The sequence below is a fragment of the Stomoxys calcitrans genome, chromosome 1, assembly GCF_963082655.1.
Source record: "Stomoxys calcitrans chromosome 1, idStoCalc2.1, whole genome shotgun sequence".
Lineage (NCBI taxonomy): Eukaryota > Metazoa > Arthropoda > Insecta > Diptera > Muscidae > Stomoxys > Stomoxys calcitrans.
Window position 1 is genome coordinate 6260312 of NC_081552.1, and position 22940 is coordinate 6283251.

The 22940-nt window shown below is 34.0% G+C and overlaps 1 protein-coding gene across 1 annotated transcript in view; it reads right to left on the minus strand.

The window, feature by feature from the left end:
- Positions 1-22940, minus strand: part of LOC106088356 (cell death protein hid) — a 52673-nt gene that overhangs the window by 14927 nt on the left and 14806 nt on the right. The window contains exons 2-3 of the mRNA XM_013253833.2: positions 1967-2423; positions 1248-1434 (exon numbers count right to left, since the gene is read on the minus strand). Coding sequence (XP_013109287.2) covers positions 1248-1434; positions 1967-2423 — 644 coding nt within the window. The remainder of the gene's footprint in view (positions 1-1247; positions 1435-1966; positions 2424-22940) is intronic.

Genomic DNA, 22940 nt, shown 5'->3' on the forward strand with positions numbered 1-22940 from the left:
GTTTTGCTAAGTTTTTTTTTTTTTGAGATTTTTAGTTAATGCTTGCCATTTCAAAAAATCTGGTAGTTCTAGCACTAGTTATTTAAGAATAAATTAGCATAAATAACACACTGTAGCTTCTAAGAATGTATAAATTAGTTCGCTCTGCCATTTCGCCATGAAGAAAGTTAGAAAAGATTCGTTTAGCGACTCATTAAACATTGCCGAATATATTTAAAAATGAAGAAATACCATCCTGTTTATGTTTACTTGTATTTAAAAGTTTCGTAAAGTTTTAAAAAACTATAAAAGCTTTACGTTAAACAATATTAACGAATAAGCCACCTTTTTAGGTTCGTTACGCTAGAAACATTGTAGCAATTTGCACCATGAAGGGTTATGTATGTTACGTTTTAAAGTAAAATAAATCTACACAATAAAGATACTACTGTATTGTGGTCTCAGCCGATTATTAGAGTTTCGTTATGTTCATGATATTGAAATTCCATTCAGGATTCACTGAATAAGGTTAAGCCAAGCAATCAGCCGACATAATTTTTTTTTTTAATTTTTGACACCACTTGGCATTGAGGATGTCTACTTGTTCTCTTTTTACTTTCATTCTTTGTTTACGTGTTCTCCTATATGATGACATTTTCAATCGCCATATTTGACATCCATAATGATGTTCATGGGGCGTATCCACTTTATGTTTTCGCAGGTGACCTAACCTTCTATTGGCGAATCCTGAATTTCATTAAAGTTTGATAAAATATTCCTAAAAAACTATGTGAAAAATAGCTTGACTTGTGTTAGTTATGTCTGGGAAAGTTTTCCAGATGAGCTTTCAGAAATAATTATTTCGCTAAGTTTTATTTTAAATAATATTGGTCAATATTTGCCATCATCGCGAGTACACAGAATAATTCCGAACCTCCCATATAGATACAATTTATAACTGCAGGTTGCAAGAAGTCAACGAATAGCTTAACATTCAGGTTCGTTAAGTAAAAAATGTATCGTTAGTAACAAAACTACAGAGAAGAAAAATTATTATAAATAAGAATTGAGAGATTTGTTATGCTTTTGCTTTTGTTCAACTTCATGCGAAACCAGCGATTAAATTTGTTGTCTGACTATGTCAAAACTATGCAGATGGAATACTTTTATGAACTCCTATCGTGTCTTCATAGTTTCCGCCAAAACAATTTTTCTTTAAATCCTTTAATTTTTCTTTCTATATACTTGAATATTTAATATTATCTTACCTTCTTTTCGGGTTTTGGTTTTGGCACATCCTTTTTCTTCTTGCGTGGCGGTATTCGTCCATTAAACTCCTGCAATCGTTCACGACCCGCAGTAAAATTGTCATAGCGATCATCAAATTCATCCCAACTTGTCTCATGTTCACTCTGATATTCACGTTCATCTTCACCAGTTGAGGTCAAGCGTGATCTGCATGATCATAGAGAGGATGTGTGGGAAAAGAAAATAAAATAAAAAAATAATAATTAATTAAACATATATAGATGACGACATGTGATTAATAATGTTAAATGGTCTCGGCGTATTGGACAACTCAAATTGATCGTTGATGAAGAAAAGGCAACTAACAAAACCACTGACAGAGGCACAAAAGCTTATCTTGAATTCTAGACCAAATGCCATAAAGCATGTCTCAATACTTAGTCCTATGGTGGGCCGAGCGTTTGCTGCATTGGTGGTGATAATTAAATGTCTGTTTTGTAATTTCATGGGAGAATTAATATTTGAAGCATTAAACTCTTCGCTAATAAGAGAACGCCATTGGACTTTGTTTGAATTGTAGTAGCCTACAACCAGCCGTAAATGTCTGCTTGAGTAGCCTATTTAAGTAATAATGGCGCAGACAAGGCCGTCACCTATGTCTGCCATCGCTTTGAATGATGGGAAAAAATGCAAAAATGTAGACAGAATTTTGGATTAGTTTAAGATATGTAAGGCTTACCTTCTGGCTGTGTCTGATAGACTTCGATGTAAATTTCTGTGAACAGCACCTCCGGATGGTCCCACCGCACCCGCAGCAGTTGATGTGTTGGTATTGGCTGTGGTGGGTGTAGGTGGCGGGGTGTATTGGTAATAACCCGGTACACTGTGATTGTAAGTAAAATGTGGGTAATGAGGATAATGCTGCTGATGTGGCTGGAGATAATGATGACTACTTTGGGAAACTGGCGGAGCTGATTGTGGCGCTTGAGACGTTTGAGCCGCCGCACTGGAACAGGTTGGTGCTGATTGATGAAAGAAATTCACCTCATCACCTGCGGCAAAACTAACGCTGGTGCGTGGTGTTCTGGGAGTGCTGCGGCTGCGTGGAAAGAACACTTCACCGCCCATATAAGCAGGACTGTAGACGGAGCATGAGGGGCTGGGTGGTGTGGGATACTGAAAAACGGGGGCACCAGCTGGAAGAAAATGAAAAAAAAGGAAAATATGTAATTGAAAAATGACGAATAGAAAGAAATGTTGTTCACTTTTATTTGCAAAAAAAAGAATCCATTCATAAAGGTGTTATGCCTTAAGTCGTTAAAATTTAGAAAAACATCAATTATATGCTTAAGCATTTTATGTTTGAAGGTAATCATGAACTCTGAAGTCAGATATCTAGGGTTTCACTGACCGTCGAATAAGCAACTAATCCCATCTGTGTCGATATAATAATAACTTTAATGGGAGCTCTATCCAAACCTGAAGCGATTTTGATGCAATTGAACAGAGGCTTTCAGGTGATGAGTACAATATTACACACCAAATTTCGTGCAAATCGGCTAAACATTGTAGTAACTACACCCTTGCACAGGTTCAGCGTCTTTGGGGCGGAGATCCTCGCGATCCTGAAGTCATTGAAGACAATGTTGATGCGTGAGCGACGACCAGATCAAACTGTCACGATATACGTGGACAGTCAGGCGGCGCTGAAGGCTCTGGCGTCGGGTCGCATGAGCTCAAAACAAGGTAGAAGATCTAAAGAGCTGTCAGGCTTTGCTGGTTCCCAGGTCATTAATGTGTGGCGGGGAACGAAGCAGCCGACAGCTGGCCAGGAATGGATCGCTGATTGCCGCATATAGTGAGATCTCCACTGTGCAAGATTCTTGGTGGGCTGGAGGCCTTCCAGGATGACTGCGCGAATATCTGTTTTCGTAGGGACCATCCGAATCATCTTGTGAACCTAGAGCGTGAGGTACAGCGCCGCAAGAGGGAACCTCTAGATAAAGCGGGTCTAGACAACATTAATGCAGATGACATCGGGTCAATGTAGTCCTTGAGGAACGACCGCCACATATGGCACTTGCAGACCCCCCGGCAAACCAGAGTAATTCTGGCTCAATTATGATCCGCCAGGTGCAGGCGCTTAAACTCTTATAGAGAAAGGATTGATGTCAACGTGCAGGATGTGTGTGTGTCACAGTTATGACCTGGGATCACACGTCACCTGTTTAAATGCCCAGCCAGACCCATTCGTCTCAGATCCAGATCCCTCTGGACGTATCCCACTTTAGTCGCAGAGTTTCTGGATCTGGATATTCAACAAAATCAGGCAGACGAAAGCAAGAACAGAACACTCTCCTAAAATAACAATAACAATTAAAAAGGCGTTAAGTTCGATTGGGCTGAACTTTGGCTCACCCTTCCATGTTCCGATTTGGACCAAACACTAATAAGTATAAGTCATTGTTCACTTGTGCATAACAAAATATTGATCTTTTCAGCAGCTATATCTAAGAATAAACCGATCTGAACCATATACCACACGGATGTCGAAAAGCCTAACATAAGTCAATGTTTCGATCTAAGCCAAATTGAATAAGAATATCGAAGGACCCAACACAACTCACTGTCCCTCATCTCGGCGCCATTAGACGATAAATGCACCTTTTATGGGCTCAAAACCTTATATCGAGAGATCGGACCGATCTGATCCAAATTGAAGAATATCGAAGGGCCTAACACAACTCACTGTCACAAATTTCGGCGACATCGGACATTAAATGCGCCTTTTATAGACCCAAAACCTTAAATCGAAATATCGATCAAAATGCAGAAAGATTTTGAGTGGCTTAATACAACTCACTGTCCCAAATTTCAGCAAAATCGGAGAACAAATGTGGCTTTTTTGGGCCTAAGGCCCTAAATCGGCGTATCGGTCTATATGACAGCTATATCCAAATCTGGACTGATCTGGACCAAATTGAAGAAGGAAGTCGAAGGGCACAACACAATTCACTGTCCCAAATTTCAGCAAAATCGTTTAATAAATGTGGCTTTTATGTGCCTAGGACCCTAAATCGGCGGATCGGTCTACATGAGGGCTATATCAAAATATAGTCCGATACAGCCCATCTTCGAACTTAACCTGCCTATGGACAAAAAAAATCTGTGTTTTCAGAAGTTTCAGCTCAAAATCTCTATTTTTAGCGTGATTTCAACATACAGACGGACATGGCTAGATCGTCTTAGATTTTTACGCTGATCAAGAATATATATACTTTATAGGGTCGGAAATGGATATTTCGATATGTTGGAAACGGAATGACAAAATGAATATACCCCATCCTTCAGTGGTGGGTATAAAAATAGATGCGGGAATAAGGCGTGGGCTGGTGCTGTAGGTGGCCGAATATTTTACGAAAAAGGACGTCCTATATTCTTCTTGTCATTCTGGAGTTTTGTAGAGGCCTGAATCGGAATCGGAAATGGATATTTCGATATGTTGGAAACGGAATGACAAAATGAATATACCCCATCCTTCAGTGGTGGGTATAAAAATAGATGCGGGAATAAGGCGTGGGCTGGTGCTGTAGGGTGGCCGAATATTTTACGAAAAAGGACGTCCTATATTCATCTTGTCATTCTGGAGTTTTGTAGAGGCCTGAATTGGCTGATTAGATTATCTCTCGAAGGTGGGTTCTTTCTTCTTGTCTTATGCTTTAATTCTTTTTTTTGCCCTTATCTTGTTTGTTCGTATGCTTATCTGTTTGTGTGTATGCTTATCTGTTTTTTCCCCTCCTTCTGCTCTTCTTCTAGGGGGAATAAAAGGACCAAAGGTCTTCGAGCGTAGCTCTCCAACCTAACGTTATAAGTGTAAAACGAATGATTTATATATATGGGAGCTATACGAAATTCTGAGCCATTTTGTCACAGCCACAGTAGTAGTGCAGCATTCACATTGTGCTTTTATAATAAATTCCATATATCTATCTATATATCTCTTTTATATACACACTTTATGCAAGGAACTAAAACTAGATTCCTTAAAAACCACTACATCCAACCTAGGACGTCATTTCGGCACTGGTTACCATTAACCGACCGACATACTCCCCCTTATTACGTTTGGCGATGGCGTAGACGAATTTCCAAGTTTTGACAAAATGGTATAATGGTTGTGGAAGACGAAAATTCGCTTTTGGTACCACGTCGAAGTCGAATTCGATTGTCAAATTTGGCATTTGGCTGTTTAAGTAGATTACACAGTAACAAAAAAATGTGAGTGTGATGACTCAGACATGGTCCAATTAGTTGGATTGGGAATGTACTTGAGCTTTTGGATTTCCAAATAGATTCCACACTAATAACAACAAAACGTTGGAATACTGAATTCAAAAATGGTCGTAGAGACACTGACACTGTCATGCAATCATTCGCACCCTGATTATTCTTCAGTGTTTAGATCAGCGTTATCCAAAACGAAAATAAGACTGTATGTGTGAATACTCTCTTTAAGTATTTTTATTCTCTCATAATGCAGAAAATAATTTTTATGGACTGAATATTAGTGTTTTGCAAAAGTAAACATTCAACAAGAAGTTTTAATTACTTGTTTATATCCTCCAAGGGTTTAATAAAAAAAATCATTGTTTTAAAAAAAAAGAAACCCGATGCGAATTCCCCGGGGCATGTTCACCCGTTGCTGTCTCAACATCGACTGAAACAAAGAGCTTAAGAATATGTGTGACTTGCCATCAACTTTACCGTAAAGGGCTGGGCATCATTGGTTTAGATATGCAAAAAAAACTTGGATGCTGACTTCGCACAGACACTTACGTTGTCAAAGCGATAGCTCAGTTAGTCGGATCCTATTGTGCACAGAAACGACAAAACCTTGGTGGAATGATGTACGGTGACCTCAAACGTGGTTGTAAAGACACTGAGGATACAAAAGCAATGCATGTTCCATCCGTCTGATCCTTATTGTTCTTAAGCGGTTGGGTTTTCAAAGAGATTCTGGAGAAGCAACAAAACGTTGGTGTACTGACTACAAACTAAGTAGTAGAGACACTGACGATGCAATACCAGTAGCTGTTCAGTCTATCGAATACTGATTGCTTTTAAGCGGTTACCTTCCCAAAGAAATTCCACGGAAACAAGGAAACGTATGTAAGCTGAAATCCAAAGGTAGTGGAGACATTGAAGTGCATGTTCGTAAAACATGCAGTGTAATGTGTCAATTTCTGTCGCTTGGTTTGGGAAGCCTTTGATTGTAGTCGTTAACACTTCCAGCAACTACTAGATATTCCTAGGTAAGAAATATCGTTTATGTAAACCATTTTGTGAAACCGAGGCCCTTTTAAAAGCAAAAGATAAATTATTTATTATTTCTGAGACCTATGCAGTTGACAATCACTTCTATACGCTACAAATGCATATGCATTTTATTTCCATGGCGTTATATCAATATGGAAACGAAGGACTAACCAGCGTTGAAGGAATGGAATAGAAGAGTTTTTTGGACAGGAACGTTAATAAGCAGGATGAGCGAAGCAAATATTTCGACTGATAGATTGACAAGAAGTGCTCAACAATGGAATATAAAGACGCATAAAAACGTGGATGGAAGAACTCAAATTACGAAGTTATTCGGAAAGAAATTGATCGAGCTCAAACAAGCGAAACCCGTTATTACAAATTTCTAAATTACAATGTAGGTGTAGATTACATGAAAGATTTCTATAACTCGGAGAACCAGAGCCGATAAACTACCATTTAATGCCAACTTTTTTAACCGAGCGGTTAGTGCGCAGTGTACCTTATGTAACACAGAGCAAAATGAAACTATTCAACATGTCATTGCAATATGCCCAATTATGAGAGAACTAAGGTTTAGATATTTAGGAAAAAGTCAATTAGAAGATGGAACTAATTAGCTTATCCAATGGTGAAGTAGATAATAACAGGAACAAAAATTTATAATTATGTTCGTACTTATAAATCATTACATAACATTTTATATTAATTTCATATATATTAAGAAGTTGCACTATATTTCTTTAATGTAAAAAACTAAGCAGAAGAATCTCAATTGATAATTGGTTGTAACAGACAACTTTTAGTTATTCTCACATTGTCAATAATATTGTCAATATTCTTATAATCAGTTTAAAATTTCAATTTAATTTATTGCAAATACTATCAATGTTCATAATATTATTTTGAATATTTGTTAAAGAAAATTATAAAAAAAAAATAAATTACTGCTACCATTTATTATTTCTGTATGGAAATGTTTTAGTAAAACATGCAAACCTCGTTTTGCTTTAAAAAAAAATAATCCTTTAACTTTTGCTCAAAACTTGTAATACTTTTATAGCTTAAAGTAGCTAAATGAAATCAATAAGGAGTCCCTTTTTTATACAATTTAAACAATCGATCATTTTGTCGCAAACAATTCCTGTTACCACAGCACAAAAAAATTTCAATACCATCAAACACACTTTTATTAAATAAACTCCACTTCCATAAATCTTCCATAGCAAATGCAACGACAATAATAATACTTTCCACCATAAAACCATTTAAAAAATGGCAAAATAATCAATTGTGAAATGTTGACATATACTTTACATATTTAATAAAGCAATTATAGAGACGTTTTCTTTACATACAATATATGGCATATACTCTTGCTATCCCTTTAATAAAATGCATATTATTATGGCGCCTGTCAGAACGCCTACGATGAAATCAACTCAATTAGTGGAATGACAGTAACAAAAGCAGCAGCAACAACTAAGGGGGGAACATTATAAATTGAGATTTTTTAAATTTTAAAATTATATTGGCATATTCTATTTACACATATTTTTTTCAAATCTGAGTTTTTTGAGATTAATATACCCCATCAAAGGATGGGGGTATATTAATTCTGTCCTTACGTTAGCAACACATCGAACTATTCATTTTCGACCCTATAATGTTTATCTATTCGTGATCGTCGTAAAAACCTAAGACGATCTAATTATGTCAATCCGTCTGTCTTTCTATTGAGGTCTTGCTACAATCTTAAAAATAGAGATATTGAGCTGAAACTATGCACAGATTCTTTTTTTTTTGTCCATAGGCAGGTTAAGTTTGAAGATGGGCAATATCGGACTTTATCTTTATATAGCTCCCGTATAGATCGATCTCTCGATTCAGAGTCTTAGACTCATAAAGGCTGTATTTATTATCCGAATCGACCTGCGAATTAAGGTCCTAAGCCATATTTATTTCTCAATTTCACTGAAATTTGTGTACAGATCCGCGACATCCATGCCAAATATGGTTGAAATCGTTCTATATCTTAAAATGCACCCCATAAAGACCGATCTCCCAATTAAAGGTTTCAGATCAATCAAAGCTGCATTTATTGCTCTACTTCGCTGCAACATAACACAGTAAGCTGTGTTCAGCCCTTCAACGTCCGTGTCGAGTATGGTTTAGATCGGACCATTTTTGGGTATAGCCCCCATATAGACCGATCACCAATTTTGCTGAAACTAAGAAGAGTGAGCTATGTTAGACCCCTACACATCTTCCTCGAAAACTACGAAGAACAGATTATATTTGGATATAGCTGCTATATATATCGATCACCCGATTTACGGTCTTGAATCCATGTGGGACTATTTTGAATTGTGAGTGTGGAGAGTTTGGTCCATCGGAACATATTTCGATATTAACGAAATGTTGTTTACATTTAACCCAAGGTGGTGGGTATCCAAAATTCGGCCCGGTCAAATTTAATGCCTTTTACTTGTTTTTCAGCAATTGATTGATTCTTTAAGATTACTGACCACCTAGAGCTATGGGCTTTGTCTGAGAATTGTGTTAGTAGTAACAACTGTTCGTTGTCGTCATATGTTTTAGGGCGGCATTTCTCTACTCACAGACCCATTGACCCTGAAACTACACCTGATTGTTGTTGATTATATTACTCTTTATTACATTTGGTGGCAAATAAATTGCAGTCACTGTAACAACAACTGGTTGCTGATTTGCCGGCTGGTGTTTCTTTTTCTGCACATCACTTGTGCCCGTATCTGTAACTGCCACAGTGCGATTCTCATACCAACTGTAATGCCATAAAAATGTTTTTTTGTTAAACAGAAAAAAAGTGTAGAATGAACATAACAGTGGCAACAAAGGGGCAAGGCAGAAAGACAGACAGAGCAAAGGACAGACAGAAAATTTGCATAAAATTGCAGACAATTGTAGATTAACGATATTTTATTTAATTTAATAAAAAGATTTAAAACGACTTAAAAGGCAGGCAGGCAACAAATGAGGATCATCCATCCGTTGGATGGATGCATGTCTCAGTTTGTTATCATTAACACACATTTGTATATTATTTCCCAATGTCTGGCCAGATCAATCTTTAAAGTAATAGCTTTGATTGGTCATGTTTAAACTCATAGTTATAACATTTCATATAAATTAATGTCTAGACTTTGACTGGCACTCAAGATGGTGATAACAAAAAGACATAACACAATAAAGCTTCTAGTTTTTGTTTAACCATTAATATATAATATATATACATATATATATATATATATTTAAATTTGTCTTCTCTTCTTGACTGCTACTGGTACTTGTGCTGTTAGGACTACAATAAATATTATGCAAAATTGTTTATGACAAAGCCTGCATGTTTTTTATGGCATATTCCTAAAATGGCATTTTGTTATATCACTCCAAATGCATTCAAAAAAGGTAAAAGAGCATTTTACGATGTCATGGGCAGACAGATACCATACCATAGCTTGTGAAAGGCCATTAAACTACCAGTGACAGTCAAATACAAGTCGTTAAAAATCATTTTAAAATCGTAAAAGGAATAATTTTATGGAGGAAAACAGATATATTCGAAAATAAAATAAATTACCAAAACAAAGGTCTACCAACAAACAACAATTTTAAGTCGTTATTAAAAATTTTCAAAAAATTTAAATAAAAACCGCTGCATTTTGTTAGGTATACTTAACAAAAAAGAAATAGGTAAGTAAATTTTAAATTAGATTGTTTACCGAACCATAGATTTCCAAAAAACAAGTTATAATTTATTATAATAATTTAACCTTCCACCAAAAATTGTTTAGAGTCGTTATGCAAGTTTTCATTCCATTAAAGAGCCACTGCGAAGTTTAAGGCATAAATGCTAAGAAAAATAAATAAAATAAAATCAAATTGAATTGAATCGTTTGCCAAAACAATTTAAAATTTTATTTACGAATGCATCTCTATTTAATTCTTAGATATTCTTAGATATATATATATATATAGGTATTATATTGCGAGATATTATCTTATAACAAATGAGATGAATTATTTTACTTTGAGTTTTACTATCATTTAAAGGGAAAACCTAATTACCAATACAAAGATTTCCCAATAAATAAATAAAAGCTTACCCCAACTACTATTTAGTGCTCGTCTTATTTATTTAACGCAGTTCTTAGTCTTACGTGTTTAAAGAACTTTAACAGTGCTAATATTTTCTCTCAAGATTTTCGCTTACTAAGAAAAACATATGATATCACAATCTTGTAACTGCAATCAACAGATTGCTGTGTTTCAGTTTTGTATTAACTTCTAAAAGACATTTATTGTATCTTTAATTGATGATTACAGATTCAGTAATACAGCAATAGAAACAACCACTTCAGATGCATAGAGAGTAAAGTGATTGATTATTGTCAGCTGCAAGCTATGCACAAGGGGCATTATACGTACGACATATTGATTTTACATCATTCATTGGACAATTGGCCAGCCATTGTGTCTAAATCAATCTATTGTTTGAATTTCAAATTTTGCCAATGTTTGTAATCTTTTTTTCTATATTCATCATATTTAAAGTTTTTTTTTTGTTTTTGTTTGATTTTTCTCAAAAAGAAGGCCATCATACCATCTATCAGTCTTAAAGCTTTTGAACATCTATGCACGTGCATCATGTTTTTGTTGTTAATTGTTAGCCATGTAGCATGTTGTGGTTGTTGTTGTTTTTATATTCTCACTTTTGCAAATTGTCATAAATTTTAGCACCATAAATTTGTAATTAAATTATCATTAACGATTATCTTCGTATCATTTGAAAACTTTGTCGTTTGTATTATATCTGTTTTCGCAGCATTTAGCAAAATGTTTAGAATTTACAAAAGTCGTACACCAGAGCTAAGGAATAATTAAAAACGATCTAATGCATTATTATAATTGTTATTTATTAATAATAAAGTGTTTTTATATTGCATAGATCAAGCAATTTTGAAAATAGTTGCAAAATGTTACATAAAAAAAATGTGGGCACACCACGCGGTTCAAGTAAGGGGGGGTATGAGAATTTTGGGGGAAAATGTATTAAACAAGAGTAATTTGAAAAAAGTTAGAAAAAATCAAAAGTCTAAAAAAGTAGTTACAATAATGTACGTTGCCTACACTCAAGAGAGTACAATTACAATTAAAAAAAAAAAAACATTATAAAAACAATTTTAAAAATCTTTTTTTAAATGATTGTATGCTTTTAAAATATGATTAAAAGCAAGCATTTTTAAAACAAAAATAAAATTTTGCATGCTGCTGGGTCCTGGAATTTTGGAAGAAAGTGAAAGAAGGATAAATTTATTTAGAAAGTCTAATTTTAATAAAAAAAATTGTTAAAGAATAAAGAACATTTTAAGAAAGAGTTAAAGCGAAAATACGGTGTTTTGTATGCTTTAGATTTGTGAATAAAGTAATACGTGAAAATACATTGATATGATCGTAGTGTTTTTTAAGAAAAAAAAAAGGCGGAAAGCGTTATAAAAAAATAAATAATAAAAAATAGTATCGCCTACTTTATGGGGGGCAAAATATAAAAAAAAGAATTAGTTTTTTCATGATTTTATGGAAAAAGTATTATATTAAAAGTCTCATTTGAAAAGAAAAGGCAAAAATTAAATGTGTTGCATACTTTAAGGAGGGTTTACTATACAGGAAATTTTTTAATTGAAAAAAATATAAATGCAATGTGAAACTCATGGAAAAAAATAAAACCAAAAACACTATACGTTCTAAGTTTTATTTCAAAACAGGAGAAAATATTAAACGCGTTTGGAAAAATTAAGTCAAAACAAAAGTTATTAATTTTGAGAGGTAAATCCAAATTAAACAAAGCAAGTTAAAACGTGTTAAGTTCCGAACTGAATACCCATCACCATGCATATTTTAGTCATCCTAGTTTATTATAACTGCACAACCATATCCTTCGTTATATCCAAATATAGACTAGTGTAGATCATATTTGGTTCAGGTCACAAGAACTCTTATTCAAATCACAGTTTCAGCGTAATCGGATAATAAATCCGCTTTGCATGGGATTATGATCCTAAATCGGAAGATCGGTTTACGCAAATTGCAAATTTGCCCATAAACATTCCATTAAGGAACAGGGGAAAATTTCCCATATATCAATGAGTGCTGTTCGATTGAAGTTTAAGCTCAGCGAAATCTAAATATAAATGCGGCTTTTATGGGTTTTAGACACTAAATCAGTAGATCGGTCTATATGACAGCTATATCCAAATATGGTTCGATTTGGCGTATTCAAGAACTTAACATGCATGATAATACGGATGTCATCCAAATTTCAGCTCAATATTGCAATATTTAAAGGCTACAGCATGATTATAACTGATCATTTTTCCCCATTATTATTTTCTTTGTTCTTGCGCCTTGGTATATACAGGTATTTTTGATTATTTTGGATTTGTCCATTGTTTCTCTACATCCTTTTTATACGCACCAAAAAAGGATAGGGTATATTCATTTTATCATTCCGTTTGCAACACATCGAAATATCCATTTCCGACCCTATAAAGTATATATATTCTGGATCAGCGTAAAAATCTAAGGCGAGCTAGACATGTCCGTCCGTCTATCTGTTGAAATCACGCTACAGTCTTCAACAATGGAGATATTTAGCTGAAGCTTTGCACAGATTCTTTTTTTATCCGTAAGCAGGTTAAGTTCGAAGATGGGCTATATCGGACTTCATCTTGATATAGCCCCCATATAGACCGATCGGCCGATTTAGGGTCTAAGGCCAATAAAAGCCACATTTATTATCCGATTTTGCTGAAATTTGAGACAGAAAGTTGTGATAGGCCCTTTGATATCTTTCGTCAATTTGGTTCAGACAGGTCCAGATTTGGATATAGCTGGCATATAGACCGATCGTCCGATTTAGGGAGTTAGGGCCATAAAAGCCACATTTATTATCTGATTTTGCTGAAATTTGAGACAGCGAGTTAGTTGTGTTAGGCCCCTCGACATCCCTCTTTAATTTGGCCCAGATCGGTGTATATTTGGATATAGCTGCCATATAGACCGATCCGTCGATTTAGGGTCTTAGGCCCATAAAAGTCACATTTACTATCCAATTTTGCTGAAATTTGGGATAGTGAGTTGTGTTAGGCCCTTCGATATCCTTCGTCAATTGGACTCAGATCGGTCTAGATTTGGATATAGCTGCCATATAGACCGATCCTCCAATTTGGGGTCTTAGGCCCAAAAAAGACGCATTTATTGTCCGATGTCGCCGAAATTTAGGACGTTGAGTTATGTTAAACCCCTTGACATTCTTCTGCATTATTGGCACAAATCGGTCCACATTTGGATATAGGTGCCATGTAGACCGATATCTCGATTTAAAGTTTTGGCCCCATTAAATGCGCATTTATAATTCGATGTCACTTAAATTTGACAAAGTGACCTATGTTAGGCTCTTCGACATCCGTGTCGTATATAGTTCAGATCTGTTTATTTTTAGATATAACTACTAAAAAGACCAATATTTTGTTGTACAGAATTGAACAATGACTCGTACTTATTAGTATTTGGTCCAAATCGGAACATATTTCGATATAACTGCTATGGGACATAAGGTATGCAATTTTCACAGGATTTTTATGAAATGTGGTTTACATATACACCCGAGGTGGTGGGTATCCAAAGTTCGGCCCGGCCGAACTTAACGCCTTTTTACTTGTTATTGTTGCTAAACCAGCTTAAACTACCCCCCCACCCCCTCCAAATTTTTTTTAACTTCTCCTAGTATAAAAAAAATATCCAGTTTTCAACTATCATCAACCCTAATGATTCTCCATTTAGAGCTGTTTTTTTCTCTATACATTTATTTGCTCCATTGTCTAGGCCACCCTATTGCATCTTTCAAGACCAGTTTCATTGAAACTAATGACTCGTTTTGTTGTTAACCGTATTCGTTACATAGACAAAACATTTGAATAAATCCTAAACATTGCCATGCACTGCAGAATTGCATCTTAACGATGTTGTTGGCTTTTCAAGGTTACATTTGTTTTGAAGTGAAGCGCGCGCTTTTTGCTTCATTTAAGCACAACGTGTGATGGACCGATCGGCCGGCCACAATATATATATATATGTAGGAGAGTAAATGATTATTTCGCTGAAATTTTTTGTTCTATAATAGCTAAAGCACGTGAATTATTGTTTATAGAAAAAATATAAAGACAAACATGCAGCTGGCTGACAACGTTGTCGTCCTCATCAGCATCACCAACAGCAGCTACGAGTACCATCATACTTTGCTGCAAAGAAACCTAGTACAACTCTGAAAAGATGGAATCAAACGAGTTTCAAATGCAATTCCACTAATGTTGTTGCCTAATGGTATGGCTCTTAAGAAACAATTGTCTTTACTTTTTGTATAAGCTCGCAGACTGAGTAGTAGACTGTTGTTAGCATTTGTTGTTAAACCACTCCTTTTCTTAAATCGTGTTTAATGCTTCAGCCATCGTAGCTACCACAGCAGAAAAGCAAATAAATTATATCATAGAGCTTATAAATCTGTGCACGTATGTCCACGTTGCCTGCTGGCTGCACTTTAAGCTTAAGTGGCTGGCTAATGTTGTTGTGCGCCCCTTTGGTTATAAGTTTTACTAAATAGCTTTAAAATGCTGTAAAATCTTCGCTGTAGAATAACAGCAACAACAGTATTTAGTTCTGTAGCAGCAGCTATAGCCTTTTGTTTCAAATTAATTTTTTTTTTCGTTGTGCTACTCTCCCCCTCTCTAGAATCATTAGCAAAATGTTTCGTTAAGTTGCAAATATGTTGCAGCTTGTCTTTGCTTGCTGGCTTGTTGTTGTCGTCATGTGTTGCCTTGCTATTTACAGCACCACCGCTGGAGATCAAGGATTGGAGGTCAAAGTAAAATAATTAACGTTTATTGCTGTTTATTCATTTGTTAGTGTATGAAAAACTAATAATAATAATGGCAACAACTAAAAGACTATATCAGCATATACAGCAGCAGTTTTAGGCTTTAAGGGTTAGTTTTAGGGAACTTGTATACGAAACAATTAACATGATTAACTTTTAAGCAATGATTAGTATATTAATTCGCAAAATATTTTTACAAATCGTAGTGGACAAGAGAGGACAAAGTAAGAATATTTTACAGCGATATTGCGCTGTATTCATTATAATACAATAAAATATGTTGCATAATCTTAGGAGTGTAACAAAATATATAGCAAATATATTTTGAGCAAAAAAATGTTTAAACATCACGGATGAAAAGAATCGCGGTTTTATAATAAAAAGTATAAAAACAAACTAAAATTAATGGCATTTCGACGTTGCTATAATCACAACACCTTTGGCATACTATTTGGACGGTAACGTACACAAAAATTATATTTTGAACAAATATATTTGTTTTATTTTTATTCAAGCTAAGACACATTTTCAAATATGTTGCATACTTTGCGGAGGGGACACATATCCATTAAAAAATTTTATCAAAAATCATAATTGCGATATTCTAATACCCTCAACCATAGGATGGGGGCCAGGATTCACTAATAGAAGGTTAGGTCACATGCAAAACACAAAGTGGATAGGCCCCATAAACATCATTAAGGATGTCAAATCTGACGATTGAAAATGTCATCATATAGGAGAAAACGTAAACAAAGAATGAATGTAAAAAGAGAACAAGTTGACATCCTCAATGCCAAGTACTGCCAAATATTAAAAAAAAAGTATATCGGCTGATCGCTTGGCTTAACCTTATTCAGTGAATCCTGGATGGGGGCATACTAATATCGTCATTCCGTGTGTAACACCTCGAAATATGCATATGAGGTCTTACCCCATAAAGTATATATATATTTTTGATCGTCATGACATTTTAAGTCGATCTAGCCATGTCCTTCCGTCTGTCGAAAGCACTCTAACTTTCGAAGGAGTAAAGTTAGACGCTAGAAGTTTTGCATAAATATTATTGGTGTGGGTCGGTTGGGATTGTTAATGAGCCAAATCGGTCCATATTTTGCTATAGCTGCCTACAAACCGATCTTTGCTCTAACTTCTTGAGCATTTTGAATAAAATTTTGCAGGTGGTGTTTTGGTATCAATTTGAACACCTGTGCTTAGTATGGTACAAATCGGTTAATAACCTGATATAACTGCCGTATAAACCGATCTTCGGTCTTGACTTCTTGATCTTCTAGAGAGCACAATTCTTATCTGATTTGACTGAAATTTTGCACATTAACCGATCTCCCAATTTGACCCTCTGAGCCACTGGAGGGCGCAATTTTTAATTGATTTGCTTTAAATTTTGGATATGGTATTTTTCTATGACTTCTAACAGCCATGACAATATTGAACTGAACAAATAAAACCTAATTTAAGTTATACTATTTTCTATACATTTTTTAGAATGAGTCGTATTTTAATTTTTTTTGACGAAATGAGAAAATAAAATTTGTATTGCCTACTTTTAGGATTAAACTTTTTAAACTCTGAAAAAATAAGCAATAAGTGAAAAATATCATTGAAACTTAAGTAACAAAAAGCTGGTTGAGATCCTTATCTGGCCACAAGTATTGGAAAAAATATTTTTTTAAATTGTTGTAAATAGCATTAGCTTGATTCCTAGGTCGCGATTTCGTCTGCCACCAAACAGTACTTATCAATAGGGTCTAGTCTAATGGATCAACATTTGCCATTTTCTCATAGCTAAGTTATTAGCGAATCATTGAAACTCATTTTTTGCTATTGAATTAACATTAAGAATAGAATGATTCGACAATTTTTGGCTGAAGACTGTGCCAACATTTGTCTGAGATTTTTTTTCTTTCCCAATATTCTTGTTTTAGCACAATTTTGGAAAATTTTTCACTAATTGCCTACTTTGAGGATGAAAACTTTTGTCTGATAAAATATATTTAAAAAAGAACACATATTCACAAAAAAGCGTTAAAGAAGGCTTATTTGACAGATTTTTATTATATAACTCTTAAATAAACCTACTATAAAACTGTTTTAAGTTTTATGAATACCGGTGTAAATAGTCAGGGCAAAATATTAATATAGGCATTCATATTGCCTATTTTAAGGCATTTCTTTTGTCTTTTGCCTTTTTCAATATATCATTAAACTCTGACTCATGACTGACCAAATGTTCATTGACCTTTTTTCGATTCTCTTAAGAGCTACAATAGTTAAATCAAAAATTTCTTAATCTTATGTCGTAATTGTCTGATAAATTGATTCTGAAACACGTTTGCTCTTTTTTTGTACAAAATTCAAAAACGTCAGCAATACAAAACAAAAACATTCTTAATTGCAAGCACAGCTTTAACTGTGAATGGTCGTTGACCAAAGCTGTTATTTGCTGTTAAAGCTGATAAAAATCGATCAACACTCATGCATTGTAAACATGCGCTGAAAAACGTTTAATAGCACGTTTGTCAAAAATGGTTGCCTGTTTAGGCGACTTGAAAGAAAAAGTAGCCTGCATTTCAAAATATGCCTTAAATGGCCAACATTTCATTGAAACATTTAAGAAGATTTAACCCAAATCTAACAAAGAACAAGCAAATACACTTAAACATCTTGACTTGACCCCAATGATGAGGTTGATGGTGATGAGGTATAAGAAGGCCTTGCAATAACATGTGATACAGAAGATTTTAGTGTAGGCGTTTTGAAAAAATAAAATCCCCCAAACAAGGTTTAGTCTGTTTATAAAATAAGTCACATTTATAAAATCGAGGCTTAGTCTGTTTTAAAAAAATAAACAACATTTATAAATTAAAGCTAACGGTTTTTATTTCGTTCTGTGGCTGAGGACATGTGGCCATTTTTGAATCTCAAAAACAAACAACATTCGTGCTTAATCTTTTTATGTCTCGATGAGGATATACATTTTGGGCATCTCTTTTTTGAAGTTTACATGCGTGAGAGAATTTCATAGGAAAACAATTTCAGCCTCAAACGTGACACTTAATAAAGTATTATTTAAAACTAAAAATTTTTTTACCATAAATGGGGCCATCTTAGAGACTTATTAGAGGATTGTTGTGATTCTAGCGGCTAATTACACAATAACATGTGTTAATTAGCTGTGTTCTAAGTTTAAAATAGCTTTTTGTTGGCTACTTAAACTTACCGGCCTCCCCTTTACTGTTTGTATTGATCTTGGTTACCAACTCATGTCAATTTATTGAAAAGTTTTTTATGTTCCCCGTCATGTCATGTTAGTTTTCAATTTTGGCCAAGACAACAGTCAATCATTCATTAAGATTCAACACTTTTTTATGTGAATTGTTCACCTCAAATTTTTTTAAACAATTCTGACAATAGCTGCGTTAGTTATTTGTCAAATGACCAGGCCTGTGTAGAAATGATTGACACTTTGTCAAGTGCACAACAAAGTCATGAAACTGTAGATGAAAAAAGTATGTTTTCTTTATTTTCAAAAAAAGGTGAAAAAATTGTTGACAAATTCCTTTAAAAGTTATAATGACTCAACGTTTATGGTATTCACGGAACAAATCTTTCACTTTCTTAAAATGGGATGATTTTTGTGAAGGCAAAGATTGCCAGGAAATCAATTCGACTAATGAGACTGAGCATTGCCATAATTTTAAAATGGTCAAGGATTGAAAAAATGTTTAGGAAGTATTAATTTGAGTTATATATAAAAAAACCACAAGGCAAGAACAAGGATCACCACCTCTAAATGAAAATGTGGCTACAACAACAAAGTATGCAACATTTTTAACTTTTTTTAAATATGCTATATATGATTTTTTTTCCTTTATTATTATGTAGTGGGTTTTTTTCCCTACGGTTAGGTTAGATTTAAAAGACGGTTTAGATATTAATCCGCCCCATGCCACAATGTACATACACCTAAGACAGTAATCGGCTTGTTTGTGCGCTCTAAATACTAAAAAAGTAATCTCGAAAAAGAAAATCTAAGTTAGGAATGCCAAGCTACTTACAAACGTCTCATCATCTTTCCCGCATGCCATATACATGCTATTATTTGCCGCACCGATTTTACATAAGTGAGCTCGTGGTACATAAGATTTTCGCTGTCCTACCGACCGTTGCGCTACTTTTCGAAAAATACCATTTACCAGAAGTACAAATACTTCTTTCCTCCTTTTCAATGTCAAATTTGGACTTCCAGTGTATTCTGTGATAGCGTTTGAAGGCAGCATATCAAAGTTTTGTTTTTGTTGTCAATCGAGTAGGGTGTTTATCGGACCTTATTTGAATTGCATCATCAGTGTTCCTGCGATCTTATTTGGAGTAACCCAAGCAACCTTTGATGGTTGTATCCTATTCAACGGGATCCTTGACGATGTAAACCATTTAATCAAAATCACTTCAAAATTGTTATTCTTTCATTAGTAGAAAAACAACAAATTTTAAATCCTTGTTGGCACTATAATTATGGTGGAATCACAGATGTCTTTAAAAAGTAAGCACCAATTCAACTACAAATACACTATTTTAAATAACTTTTAAGCCCTTGTGTTAGTTATCCCAAGAAAAAATCCCCATAACCTAATTTTTGACATGTCAATTCCACTATAATTATTTTAGCACACGTGATGAACTTCCCATTGACATAATTTTCTACAGTCTTAAAAAAAACCATACCAATTACAGCTTCCAATGACATTTAACAAAAATGGTATAGAAATATGTCTACTATCAATTTCATTACCAAGTTCTGATGATAATGCACCACATCTCTGGGTAATGAGAAAAGACCTTGGCATTAAAAATTAAAACGAATAGTGGAAATTGTACGCATTTGTTTGCTTATCAGTACTTTTGCTTAGCATTGTTGCAGGCCAGAAAATAGTTTTCAATGAATGGAAAACTCAAAAAATGATTAAGAATTTTTATATAGAAAGCTTACAAGTACGCCGATCTATTATACAATGACTGACTGTTACAGAACAAATTATAAACGACAATTAACATTTTGCGATAATTAAGTGTAATACCATCATTCAGACATTCCTCCATCTGTCGAAAGGCGCACTTACAAACACTTGCAATTACCCATAGACTCGTCGTCTAATTTTGTGATTACAGCATATGCCGGCATGGCAATGAACAAAAGTGCAAATATGATGGAATAGCGCACACATGGTAGCTAGTATTGTAGCAGAGCAACAAACAGGTCTTATGACTACTACTTTCTGATACGTCTGTTTTGTGAAATTCTTCTTTGAGAAAAAACACAATAGAAAATAGTTAAGATTGCAACAATGTGTTGTTCAATGGGGCAAGAATAAAAAAAAATTAGTTAAAATTAGCCAAACAATAACTTATTGCCGTTTTCCAAAGGGAGTACTTGCTGATAATCGTCATAGCCCCCATGCAGCTCAAATGCATTCAATGCATTGTTAAACAAAAATGAAATCGTATTGCTTTAGATTCCCTCCATCTGTCTTTCTATATATACATCAAAACTATTGTTTCGCCTTCTTTTTTTTTCATTATCATCATTTAATTTTTTTTTTTTTTTCATTATTATTTTCCTATTTCATGCATCTGGAAATATGACGCACGATTTCCGTTTATCACCTCCTATATGGGTCTTTTTGAAGATTCAAATGTAATTTTATATTTTGCTTGTCTGCCACACAAAACGTGTGATTTTCTTTTGTAATAAACTCTGGGGGGACTTGGTGTTTTGTTAAATTAATTATTTTAATTGCGTTTATTTCTTTTTTAATTTTCTTGAGCTTCTTTGTAAAAATAAAACGCCAGCCAGCTTAGCTTGTTCGCTGTGATGATTAATCTATAATTGTAAAAACGTATTTTCTATTTTTTTCTACATTTGCTTTGTTGTGGTTGTTGTTTTTCGGTAATTCTACAATATATTAATAAGTAGCTTTGGAAATTTATCGCCTTATTACATAGCTTTGTTTAGCTTTTGTTGGCTGGGTGTTTGTTATATTTTATTGATTTATTTTTTTTTTTGATTTTCTATAATGTCTCGCTAATTTGTTAATAAATATATAATAATACATGAAAAAAAATTTAATTATAACAATTAGTAAATTAAGAGATTAAATGTTATTAAGCTCATTATTAATGGAAAGATGCATCCTAGAAGTAGGCAATGTAAGGTAATAATAATGCAATGGAATTCAATGCCTTTTAAAATAGATTGTATTATATTAGAAAAAAGGACTAAGCGTAAACTATTGTAACACCTCGAAATATTCGTATAGGACCCCATAGAGTATATATATCCTAGAGTGTATAATTCTTACTCAATTCGGCTGAAATTACTTCAATGACTTCTACTGTGATCTCCGACGTTCGTGCCAAATATGATCAGTATTGGTTCATAGCCTGAAATAGATCTCGTATAACCCTCTTCTCGATTTGACCTCTTAAGCAACTACCGAAAGCAATTCTTATCTATTCTATTGCCCATCCGACTATTAGATAAATAGCGCAAAAAACTTGAAAAAATTTCAAATTTTCATACAAACATTTCTTTAACGAGCAGGGAGCAAACTCCTCACTTACCGCTTCATATACATAGCATGCATTTCTATGCTCTATAGCAGGATTTCCAATTCAACTGACTACAATTATAAAAGTTTTGATTCAATTAAATCAAAAAATATAATTTACATACATTTGTGATACCAATTTAATTTTTGTTAATTTTTTTTTTTTTTTTAATATTGTTTAAATCATAAAATTAATACTTTTCTCATATATTTTAGTCCATATACAAGTATACTATCCCAAATAAATATGAAATTTAAGTACCCTTTAATTTTTCTATCTAATTAAGCAGAAAGTCAAAACAAAATGCTTATATATACCTTAGAAAATATTTCGCTAAATACAACATTGCAAGCCATTCGGCATTTTTACTCCCCCTACTATTGACAGTTTTATTTTCTTATTGTGGCTAAAGCCTTTATTTTCCCCACAATACCATAATTATAAAGTGTCTGGGGGTAATTTCACGCCTATTTGTTTTGTAGCAAACATTTGTTGTTGCCTACTTTCAGCGTAATACTTGAAAAATGGCTCTTTATTGTATACTTCAAGGACAATAAAAGACAGGACAAGAACAATACCAACTAAACAAACCTTTTTTCACTGCAAACACACAAACATAAGCTTTGTCTAAGGAGATCAAAAGCAATTGTATCTACTTCCTAGATCTTGTCATCAGACCACTTGAAAATTATAATATAGACGGTATAAACTTAAGCACGTTTGGTGGAAGAAAAGCTATATTTTTCTCATTTTTTTTCCTAAGACAACATGACTATATTCATTTAAAAAAAAA